This window comes from Montipora foliosa, chromosome 9, assembly GCF_036669935.1.
Source record: "Montipora foliosa isolate CH-2021 chromosome 9, ASM3666993v2, whole genome shotgun sequence".
Taxonomy (NCBI): domain Eukaryota; kingdom Metazoa; phylum Cnidaria; class Anthozoa; order Scleractinia; family Acroporidae; genus Montipora; species Montipora foliosa.
Window position 1 is genome coordinate 40458557 of NC_090877.1, and position 12500 is coordinate 40471056.

Sequence of the window (12500 nt, forward strand, 5' to 3'; positions counted from 1 at the left end):
GCAATAAATGACATTTGTGGAGGTACAAATAAAACGATCGATGATCTTAACAGATCCCTTAGATCCCGATATTTTGATAGTGTTAAGAGTGAAAGGACAAGTTTTGCATCGTGTGCGCGTGCATTTGAAAGTGCCGGGTTCCTCGTTAGTTTTGAGTGCGCTTCTAACTAAAAAGTTACCTATGTTTTTGTCGCGTTTGAATGAAATTAGTGGAGGTTGCGAAAAGATTCTACCAGTCTCGGGATCATTTTGGAGTGATTAAAAGTAATTAAGAATGATACTTTTGACTGCGTGATTATGAGGATGGAAAGTGAGGGTGAATGAAATTCTGTCATTCTTATTGTTGGGCGCGATGACGGCCCACTTTGATCAGAGAGACAGGATAGCCACGTTTTTCGAAGAACTGGCACATCTCTGATTTGCTGAAAAAATTGGAGTCATCACTACACATACGTCGAAGTCTACGAAATTGAGAATAAGGGATGGAGTTCTTGACATGCGATGGATGTGAAGATTAATACAACAAATAACTGTGAGAATCTGTAGGTTTGTAGTGCACACTGGTACACACGTTGCCACTAGGAAAGCCAATGAAGTTTCCGAAATTTCCCAGGTATATTTAAGAGCCGAGCGAACGACGAGTGCAGCTTGACTTCAGTCATGACTCGAGCATTTTCTGAAAAATGCCAACTGCTCCTACAAGGAGGATTTCCAAAGCAGGTCGGATGCTTCGCTACCTCAGAGAACGCCCAAATCATTACCGATCGAAAAATATCTTCATTCCTTAACCGGGCCGATATTGACCATTTCCTCTACAAAAATTGTGAAAACAGTTACTGTTTTAATGCCTGTTAAGATATTCCAAGCAAGCTTGAAGAATATTTAATTAGTTCAGCTTTGCAATGTCACGTTATTCACAATATTATGGTCACAATATGGAATAAGCACGTGGCTTATGTCCACATCTGACTACGACGACACCAAAGCCCTTTTTAAACGTGGTCTGCCACAGGCATCCCACGTAATTAAGCACGTCAGTGGATTCGTGCGTGGACAAGTACAACAAGTCACTGATAAAACTAAACATGAACTATACAGCGACATTCAAGAATTCGAACAAAATTGTACTTAATTGTAAATGGCGACTGTACTCTTTCATTTTGCTTGAATGTAGAATAGAATGAACTATTGAAACAGTAAGACCAACTCAGTTTACGGCATAAGCTTTCACAAGCTGAACAAACTACTTAACTTCCCAAGAATGCCGTGAATATTAGAAAATTTATGGGACATTGTATCTGGGTCGATAACGCATGGTCGCAAGGCTGTAATTTAAAACGTGTTTTTATAAAAACTTAGAATAGTTAAACAAGAAAACGTGGAAACGTTTGGGAGCAGAAACAGCAACCCATCAATAAGTCAAACAACAACATAACCGGCCAAGAAAAACAGGAATCCATTTTTTTTTTTAATTCCTTAAATTGGTCTTTTCGAATTTCGAATTCAGTACTTTTGATTTTCATAGACAGAGCTAGTAAACTGGAGCCGTTCAAAATATATACGGCCACACGAGGAAGAAAGTCATCTGAAAATTTTCTCGAGATGTGAGAATCAGCCGGAATTGAAGCCTCATTCTGCTTGATTGAATTGTGAAACTTTGCAACAAAATAAAAAACAAAAACAAATGAAAACGATTGGGGCTCGTTGATTCAAAGGTACGAATACTGCTTTTTCACGTTTTTACTGCAAGAATTCAGAATTTCAGGGTTTCGATAAAATGTCTCTCAGAATGCATATAGTTGACAGGTACCCAGCAAACAAAACAGGTGCTCTGAAACTTTCAACTGATTAATAAACAAACACGAACTTCTTCACTGGACAATTGAAGCAGAATTTTCGATAACTTTATTTTCCACGTAAATTAAATTTTTGAATTAGCGTGGGAGTTTGCGTAGATTCTACATCGCAGAATTTATTTTGGGTACAACAAATGAAAACACAGGCTCCAGGAATTAATAAAAAAACCGTTTTTACTGATATGAAATTGCAGAATGGGTGAAGATTAGTAGAGCCGAGGGATCTTGTGTGTTGCGGTCATTCGCAATTTTCTCTTTATATTACGTTCGTTCGTTTCTCCAATAGTATATGCAAAGTGTTCGAAAAAAAATGCATTCATTTTTTTGATATCATGCTGTGATTTAAAAACCTTACTCTACCTGAGACCCGATTTAAAAAATGCCAGTGTTTCATGAAAACGACAATTTGTATTTCGTATCGTGTCAATCCGGGAATCAGATTCAAGAATCTTCACATAAAGAGACTATTCTACCATTGTTATGCACGACTTTAACAGAAATTACTGATTCGTGCTAGAAAAGTTCGTAATTTTTTAAGATCCCAGTTGGGTTCCACTATGTTTTTGTTTAGTTTCTAACTCTATTACAGCCCTTGAAAACTGTTGTTGATTTGAGAGGGTCTCGACCAAAAGCTTTAAAGGAAAAACTCCCTTCCTTGCCGCTTTCGGAGCTAAAACTTAACATCCTACGACTTTTTTGAAATAATTCGATAGAGTATTGATAATTTCTCTTCAATACGACGCAAACACCAAGGTGAAATTACAGAAATGTTCTCTCTTGGTTTGCGTGTTCCAAAAACGATGTAAATCCGATTGAATCAGTGAATCTCAATTTACAAGGTCAAGCGTGTGTTCTAAAAGAAACAACTACATCAAGAAATTCGATGGGTTCTTTGAAATAGGGGATAATATCAGGGGTAGGTAGCAATAAATTTTTAAAAAACTAGAAAACCATTCTGAAGCACAAAAGCCCGACTTTAATTTGAACTTTTCTTCGTAACTATTTTCCAAAATATTTTTTTCGTTCTGATTATTTTGAGTGGAATATTGGCATGACATCTATTAAGTGAAAGCATGAATGTTAAAGGCGAACTAAAAACGAAAAACATGTTCGTATTGTTTCACTTCTGAGCGTTGTGAAGCCAATTAATATTTAACAATAATTTTTTTCTTTACAATCACTTGATAAAAAAGACTTTTCCCGAAGGATAGGAGAAAGCGCTGGGCTTTAATTAATTCCCAACTGCCATCGAACGAGTGAGAAAAATGGCGAACTGACTGATGTTTTTTTTTTCCTTGAACTAACCTTTTGTTTGAAAAAATAATTCATCACCAAAGCTATTGTTTTAACTTCTCACACAAGCAATAACTTTATTCACAACGACGCGGTTATGAGGAAATTGACAATGGAATGAACTCCGCGCGCGATCCACGAAGACCGCACGCAGCCTTTGAAAAAAAGCCGAAGAAATTAAGTTGTTTTGGGACTCCCTTCCACAAACTTCATGTGTTTCAAGATAACTCATTTTACTTAATTCTTCACAGGATAAGAATTCACTGTAAACCGCTAATTTAGGCTTTTGGAAATAAACATGGTTTTCTTTAGATAAGTTCTCAAGTGAACGATAGGGCTATCAAGAACCGCTTACCAGTCACCCCCCAAAGTTAAAAGTAGTTTAGATTCGTGAGCGACACGATTTTAATCAACGTGCATGCTCGAGGCTCGAAGCATAAAACAATGTTGTCAAGAAGACTTGGAAAATTTTAATCGGAAATAAAACGTTGTCATTGGCTGTGGAAGAGAATGAACTTTAAACTCTTTCAAACAACTTTGGGGGTGAAATAGAGGTGTACGAACGAGGGTCCAAAGATAGACACGTGTTAGTGACTGACAAGATCTGGAAAAGGTCTAACTTGTTGGCGCTTTAACAAGACACTTCCTTGTTTTTCGTCTAACAGAATACAATTTCCGGTAAACTTTCAACGTTTGTTATCAAACCGCAAATTTGATCTTGGCTGCGGACTTGAGTATCTTGTCAAACCCACATCACTGCCTGTATTTTGTTGGCTTCAAGCCCACAACAAGATCACGTGCTTCTGAATGTCCACTGTGTTTTCTTACCTGAAATAGCACATAGCGCTCCAACAATCTTCCCTGGGAAACTAGTGGGGGATACATCTCCGTACCCGACCGTTGTCATAGTTACTACGGCCCACCAAAACGCGTGTGGAATGCTCTGAAAATCACTGTCTGGCCCTCCTTCGGCGTAGTAAACGCAGCTAGCAAATATCATAACACCAATAGTTAAGAAGAACATTAACATAATCAGTTCATTTAAGCTCGCTTTGAGCGTGTTCCCCAATATCTGTAGCCCGCGCGAGTGACGCGAGAGTTTAAATACGCGAAAAACGCGGACCACACGCACAACACGGAGAACGGAGATCGACGAGTCGTCCTCTTGGAGTCCAAGTTGAACGTAGTAGGGCAATATGGATAATAAATCAATAATGTTCAGTGCTCCGATGAGAAATTTGAATTTTTGTGGAGAGGTGATGAGACGAATGACATACTCACCCGTAAACCAAACGATGACAAATGTGTTTAGTTGGAACCATATTTTATCATAGGAGTTTTCGGACTTCCAGTCCCCGGTTGCATTGGCAGGTTTCGTTTCCTTTGTATTAAACGACGGCAGTGTTTCGATGCAAAAAATTATCAACGACAAAGAGATGACTATCACGGAGAAAATCGCTAGAAATTTGGCGACACGCGAAGAGTTGGGATATTCTAGCGTGTTCCAAATTATTCTCATGTAATAGTTGTTTGGCATGGGTTGTTCCTCCGGTTCATCAGCAATTCCCGCCTCGAGCTGGACAACCTGGACGGCTTCCTCAGGTAGGTCAAAGAAGATAACTTCGTTGATAAAAACATGAGGGGGAACGTGTTCTGGTCGAATCAGAGAGCCTCCAGATTGGTAGTAATACAGGATAGAGTCAAAAGCTGTTCGATGTCTATCAAAAAAGTACTCTTGTCGCTTGGTGTTGTAAAACTTAGAACGTCGACTTGCCGAGCCCAAAAGAGTATCCGGAAAACGCGCGAGCGTCTCTTCGTAAGTTTCGAAGCGCTTCCCGCCAACGTTTATCACAATTGGGTCGTCAGCCATGTTTGACGGAATGAAGTTAAGTGAATTGGCTTCACATTTGCCCGTCAACTGCTTGTAGCCTCGATAGACACTGCCAGGCGTACCATTTGGGTCCTGGTTTGAAGATGCAGATGTCGTGGCCGTCGTCAACATTAGAAATGTCACAACAACGAACCTAGCCGTCCGCGCGCTTGTAGATTAATCTTGTATGGGGATTTGCGAGTGGCACCGTTACCGCAAAATTTGTACACACAAGCGTAATCACCGATTTAAGTTATCACTGATTCATTCTAAGTAGGCGCAAAGTGTACGAGTGTCGTCCCAACTTATCATTTTCGACTCCTTTGGCTTTTAAGGCGAACTGTCATGTTTCCCTACCTGCGCTGAATTAACAAATGCAAGCTTCGACGCATGTTTACATCAATATATTTATGACTGTGTGTTCGCAGACCACTAAAAAATGTTGCATTACTATTTCATGAAGATGTCTACAATTGTAATTAACCAACCTCCCTCATCCAGCTAAGGAATCGAATCTAGCGCTCGAAACTGGCGTCATTTTCGGCCAGCAATACGAAATTTGAGGAAAGAAAATCATTGCTTGCGCAAGAATGTCATGACTCGGTTAGGACGGGGGAAAAGAGCAATAATCAAGAGTGAAAAACCTAGATTGAAAATTATGAAAGTTTATAATCGCCGAAAGCAAATACATTTGTATGCAGAGAAGGAATTGGGTCCAACAATGCATTGAGATGCTTTCCAACTGTGCACATGCAAATTTTATAATTTCCATAAAGTCAACTGTTTTAACTCCGCAGTTGTGAAGCAGGACTCAAATTCACTTTCTTTCAAAAATACTCGTCTTTCACGGGATTTAATACGATTTTCCCCTAAGCCCGTTAATTTCTTCTCATTATAAGAGAAATGTTTTTCTTAGTAATTTGTAACGAGATAAGGAGCGAGTTTAGCACCTGCTTTTCACTGATGCAGATACTCGACATTCAAACTCTTAAAATTTACAAGTCGCAAATTAGATCAGAAAACGTAGCGTTTGCTTCAGCTTATACTACATTGAAATACCACTACAAGTACATTAAATCTAGTGGTTTCTTTTTAATTTAGTCGCAAAAGCGTTACTTTATTTGCCCTTGTAACCTCCAGAATACATAATCATGCGCGGAGAAGTTGAAGAAATTGCCTTCTGAAAAATTAAGCTTGAGTTGATTCGACAGCTTGTATTATCTAAATCGAGAGATTTAAATCGCTTCAATTTGATAAGATTGCAAGGCTGTCACAACGGAATATAACCTTAAGGATCAGCCTTGGATTGCTTTTGTCTTTGACGAAAACATTGTTCTTGTATTTTTGCACGAAGAATTCGAACGCTCTTACAATATTTGGTACCGAACAAATCATTTTAAAACCACTTAAATTCCAAAATTAAATTTTTGCTTTAAGTGTGAGCAAAGAGATCGTCATTTTCCATTGTCTTGTCAAGTCAATAAATAATGCCCACTTCTAACTATAGCCGCTGCCTTCCACGACCAAAAGCGAAGATCTTTTTTGGATGAAAATATTTCCGCATAGGGATGAGAATCACCTAATTCTTGCTTGTTTTAAATTTTTAATGCATTCAATGTTTTGGAAAAAGTACTTAAGTATTGACTGACCCCATCAATTCGGGAAAATTGTCAGTGCTGCCCAAAAAATTTGCTAAATTAAGGGCAACAGTTTTTTTGGATAATATTTCTGAGCGAGTTTGCCAGTTATTTCAGTTTGAAGTAAAAAGATTGGAACAAATATTAGTTTTTTCCCAAAATAGAATCCGTGTACTCTAATTTAGACAGATAATAAAAGCAAGAAGGAGATTGGTCCTCCAGCAAAAAATACGCCCTGAAAACAACTGTAATGGAATTTATGGGTTTTTAAAGGCAAACATTTGCTAATGCAGAAGATTCCTAACTTACAGACAAGGCCGCTCGTTGTATAGTTGGCTAGAAATTCGGCGGGACCAAACAGATGCTTTTGTTTTAAACATCGCTATACTTCACTTCGTTTAAGAAGTTCTAACGAATGGTACCCCGTAGTTTTTTAAATCTTACCCCTACCCCGTTCATAATTGACCGCAGTTTCGTAAAGCCAACTCAGTATATTAATCGACATGATGTTTAGCTTGGGAGCAATTTTTTCCTAATCGTTTTTAGTCAAATTGTGTTTCCGACTTGCTATACTTTAATTTTCCAGGAGGAAGATCTTTAATGCAACTTTGTGCGGATACGATTCGACGAGAGAAGGGTATCTTAATGTGCTTTGATTTATTATTGAAGAAATACCCGAACTGTAGGTTTTCAAATCGACCAGAAACAAACACGGACATGACCGAACGCAAATCAATAGCTTGGACAAGTTATTCAACTCTTGTTCGGATAGTTGTGGGGGCTCGCTCGGTTTTGCCTCGGAAAAACAAGAAAAGTAAAAGGCCGTGCTTTTGCGGCTTTGAGTAGAAATGTTGAACCACACATATTTTTGGGTTGATGCGAAAACCCGGGCCGAATAAATTTTTTATATACATTTTGATGCAAGGCTGATGTCAAACCCCTGTTGTTTCGTGTCCTGCAGATATTTTAATGAAATGATTCAAAGTTTTTTCTGCAACCAATATATAAATTCTGTGCGATTTCCTCCCAAGAATATCAACTCTTGTGGCTGGCTTATAACGATTTAAAACAAATGTGATTTCCTTGAAAAAGAATGCATCTTTTCTTGATTTTGTTGATTCTGATAAATTATTGACTTCTGCCAAAAGTTGTAAATTCATTCGACAAGATATGAAAACAAACTCTCTTGGTAAAAACAACTATCAGTCAGTCAGGCAGTTCGGTGGAAAAGAGGCGAGAGAAATTGGAAAAGCTGTCAAATAGAATCGAAATAGAAAAGAATTAGCTTTTCTAACTGTAATTGTAACCAGACCATGGAACAAAACTGAAGAAAAAATTGTATTTACGTTTGGGGTTATTATTTTTATTTGTCTAAAACAATGCTTCAGGCCCTAGAAACTATTTTGGTGTATTTATTTACGGTTTTATCATCCAATTCTTCCGGTAAAGATAAGAATTTTAAGAAAAGTATTTAAAAAGACAGCCAACTCTCTGTTCTGCCAAAAAGTGCTTCAAAGAAAGTTATACAAAGTTTCTCCAGTATTTCTTTATGATTTTTGAGAAAACTGTTGACAGCGAGGTGTCTACCAACTCGTAAATTCTGGAAAAGACTCGGAGGACGCTTTAAGTCAATTTTCTAGGGATTTAAAAATATAACGTTCTGATTAATCACTTTTACCTGGAAATTTAAGTCTTCCATTCTATGATTTTTCTACCGGATGTTGCAAAATTAATTTCATCATGTATAAAACTCTTTATAAATTTGTAAATGGGATCTCTTTTTCATTGTATTTTCGTGCTGATAAAAGACATTTAAGAGTGGTTATCAGGCCCAACCTGATTGGCCATTTATTAATGATGAAATGGTATATGAAATGAATCATATGTGAACTGCGGATATGAAATCAAGTGAAGCTATGATCTTCGCAGTTATGAGCGCAATTTTTGCAATTGCGTAGAGAAGCCTGAAAAATTCAGGACTTCAACGGGGTTTGAACCCGTGACCTCGCGATTCCGGTGCGACGCTCTAACCAACTGAGCTATGAAGCCACTGACGTTGGGAGCTGGTCATTTGTGGGTTCTAATGGTCCCGTCAGGAATGAATCAATGATGAAATGGTATATGAAATGAATCATATGTGAACTGCGGATATGAAATCAAGTGAAGCTATGATCTTCGCAGTTCACATATGATTCATTTCATATACCATTTCATCATTGATTCATTCCTGACGGGACCATTAGAACCCACAAATGACCAGCTCTCAACGTCAGTGGCTTCATAGCTCAGTTGGTTAGAGCGTCGCACCGGAATCGCGAGGTCACGGGTTCAAACCCCGTTGAAGTCCTGAATTTTTCAGGCTTCTCAACGCAATTGCAAAAATTGCGCTCATAACTGCGAAGATCATAGCTTCACTTGATTTCATATCCGCAGTTCACATATGATTCATTTCATATACCATTTCATCATTGATTCATTCCTGACGGGACCATTAGAACCCACAAATGACCAGCTCCCAACGTCAGTGGCTTCATAGCTCAGTTGGTTAGAGCGTCGCACCGGAATCGCGAGGTCACGGGTTCAAACCCCGTTGAAGTCCTGAATTTTTCAGGCTTCTCTACGCAATTGCAAAAATTGCGCTCATAACTGCGAAGATCATAGCTTCACTTGGCCATTTATTGGCGGGACCTAGAACCCGTTTCTCGATTTTCGGTTCCGAAAAGCCATTTGTGAAATTGCAAGATGATCTTTTAGTGTGTTTCCAAGATAACTAAAAACAAAATGATTGTGAAAATTTGATGTCTTAAAACCTCTCCTTTCTTAAAATACAAAGGTAATTGTGACACCGAAAATTTTCGGGACTTTCAACAAACGGGCGCCTGTATCATTTCATAAACCGATGGGCCTAGGCCAAATGAAAGTGATCGACACTTCTGACTCGAAAAAAAAAAAAAAAAGAGAGAGAGAGAGACAATACAGATGTCCATCCAATGGCCTTCATAGAATCGATTCTTTTTATAGAAGTACTGATTTTTTTGTGATTTTTTGGACTGACTGACGAGGATAAATAATTGACCTCTTTAGCTTGTACGTTTTGTTTTCCAATTTCAGACCACGTCATGTGACTCTAGAGAATAGTTTCTTTCAAATGTCGTCTTACGCACGTGTATATGGACACATAACTTATGAAAAAACTAAAAGAAAATTCCCTTGAGAAAATCACGTGCTCTGTAATGGGAAAACAAATCGTACAAGCTAAAGAGTTAATGGAAGTAGCTTCACGAGCAGCCACTTCACATAAATCAAGAGACTCGCTTTATACTAACCCACAATTAACTATTCGCATTCAAGTTGTCAGAACAAAAGATTCGGGCATCTTACGTCCTGGAGTTGTCGAGAAACAAAGCGCTGTCAGGGAATAATCGGTCTCGTCGACGAACTTCAAAAACCCCTGCTTGTACAAAATTTTTTTTAGTTTTCGCGCGTTCTTATGGTATTTTCTTATATTTCCTTTTGTGTATAAGCAATGAACATGCTTTAAAGTTAACTGAAATAATCAAGGCCAGTTTTCGCGAAAAAAAGTGCAAAATATTTCAAATGATAGATAGATAGACAGACAGACAGATAAACTTCCAAATAATAAGACTAGAAACGTGATCCATGAAAAACAAAAATAAAAACGTCTATATAAAATTACTGTAGACAAGCAATTCTTTAGTTTGTTAACTGGTTTATTATTTCAAATAATTCACTCAAAAACAAGAGTAAGTTTGGTAATAATTATTGAACTTCTACAGTAAAGAATCTGATGCCACTGGTTTAAAAATTTGACCACTCGGATGACTGCATGTAGAGTATTGTGAATCAATGAGTTTCGTTTGGCAGGTGGAATCATAATTGGCTGCCTTAATGGAATACTTGATCAAGAATAACAATTTATATAACTTTGTCGACTAAATTTAACGCAAGAGAACCTGTCATGGATTGCAAATTATTTCCTCTAGCGAAGGCCAGCGTTTTTGACCAAGAAATTTCGTGTAAGATTCTAGTTTCATCGCAACGACTTTTTGATAATATTGAAGCACTTCTTGTGAGAGATAAAAGAGATTGTCTATCAAAGCAACTTGGAGGCTTGCTTACAAGAAACGCAACAATATATCAAGTTAGGTCAGAATTTCAAGGAAAAATCCAGCAGAAGCTAAACAAAATTGTTTGCGTTCGAGAACTTCGAGAGATGGCCAATTGCAATAATGTTGAAGAAAACTTTACCAGAAACTCTTCTCTTGGCGAAGAGATGAAAACAGCACTTACACTAACAAACAAATCAGATCATTCCCACTGCGATGGATCTACGAAGGATGGGGTTCATTCTAAAGCACTGCTTCGCAGTGTTCGCAGGAGAGAAGCTTCAAGTCCGACTCATTCGTCTGGGGAAACATTAAGTGACAAAGAAAAAAAGCTACCAGCGATTAAGTTTAGTTCAGAGGAGATAGATTGTAAAGGGGACGCGTTGCCTGGCAACGGATGGTGGAACGAGCAGGATTCCAGTGTTTCTGAAAGTGAATGTGATGAAAGTTCGGATATTGAGGCAAAGACTGATGAATTTGCTCAATCTTTGATGATGTGTCAAAGTCATGGACGACACCTAACCTCGTCATGTGGTAACGATTTAGCAGAAACGTTAAATGATTGTTGTAATTTGGGGAATGGACAGCGACAGGCGAGCTTTTCTTGTAAAAGCGATGTGTTCGACGTTTTCCAGCTGACGAGCGCGAAAACTTGTGCAACAGAAATAACGCGAAATGATAAAAGTTGCCAAGCGCACTCTGAGGAAAAACCCTCTTTTTTTCGGCGTTCGAATGCAGTGCAAGGACCCGACTCTGATCAGATAAAATTTGACGATGAATTACCGATAAGTCTAACCTGCGAAGAACTGCTCCGATATGACGCTCAAAGGACAAGCCGAGTCAGTCGCAATAAAGTACAAGAACTGGGCAATATAAATTACGAGGTCCATTGGCGCGGAAATGACGAAACTAAGAGTTGTGCAAGAAGGCTTGAAAGTAACAAAGTGTTTCCCACAATGACTATGAACAAGATAAACAAAAAAACAGCGGAAAAGACTGTAAAGACCGTTGAAAGATACTCAAGGAATGTGAACTCTCCAGTTAAATTAAAACTTAAGAACAGAAGCAAATGCTCAGCCAAATTTAATGGTCAAGTAGAAATTAGCAGCAATGATGAGAGAATGTTACCTACCACTCTCCACTTGACAGCGGATGCTTCATATTCCATTATGTCTCCATATATGGCGAGCGTAGTTTGGTCAGTTATGGAGGACGAGAAAGTATGATGATTGGGGTGGCAGCCACTCCTCGAGAAAAACCGTTTCCACAGTTCCTTCCCTCAGGATGGGTACCAAAACAAGTCAGCCATTGAACTGGAAACTGAAAATATTCAGAAAGGGTCACTTTTATACGTTGGAAACTGAGAGCTGTCACAATAAGTTAAATGGTGAAGGGAAACATTTGGACTACAATTCTCTTAAGAGGGGATGAGTCAGGGGCATCCAACGAGAAATGGGTTCAAAACCACTTAAACATAGCATTGTTAAACGTATTTTAGTATTTAAACGGTAGATATAGGGATATTTTTATCCCCTAAAAAAGTTTCATCTTTTCGAATTTCCTAGCTGAAAGTCTAGTGATCCGAAAACTATAGGGATCAAGACTTACCTTTTCGAAAATTTCAGCCAGAAAAAGGCTCCCGAAAATTCTAGGTGACCTTTTTAGGATAAAAATCTGTTAAAAACGGGCAATTGTACCATTTTTCAAATGTTCGAAA

General features: G+C 38.3%; 2 protein-coding genes across 2 annotated transcripts in view; one reads left to right on the top strand and one right to left on the bottom strand.

The window, feature by feature from the left end:
- LOC137970242 (potassium voltage-gated channel subfamily A member 7-like) overlaps positions 1–5644 on the bottom strand; it is a 12991-nt gene extending 7347 nt beyond the window's left edge. The window contains exon 1 of the mRNA XM_068816761.1: positions 3978–5644. Within this exon, the coding sequence (XP_068672862.1) occupies positions 3978–5151 (1174 nt within the window). The 5' untranslated portion in view covers positions 5152–5644. The remainder of the gene's footprint in view (positions 1–3977) is intronic.
- Positions 5645–10558: 4914 nt separating this feature from the next.
- On the top strand, positions 10559–12103 carry LOC137970243 (uncharacterized). Its single transcript, XM_068816762.1, has one exon. It carries the CDS (start codon positions 10636–10638, stop codon positions 12007–12009), a length of 1374 nt encoding a protein of 457 aa, XP_068672863.1. The 5' UTR covers positions 10559–10635; the 3' UTR covers positions 12010–12103.
- Positions 12104–12500: the final 397 nt, after the last annotated feature.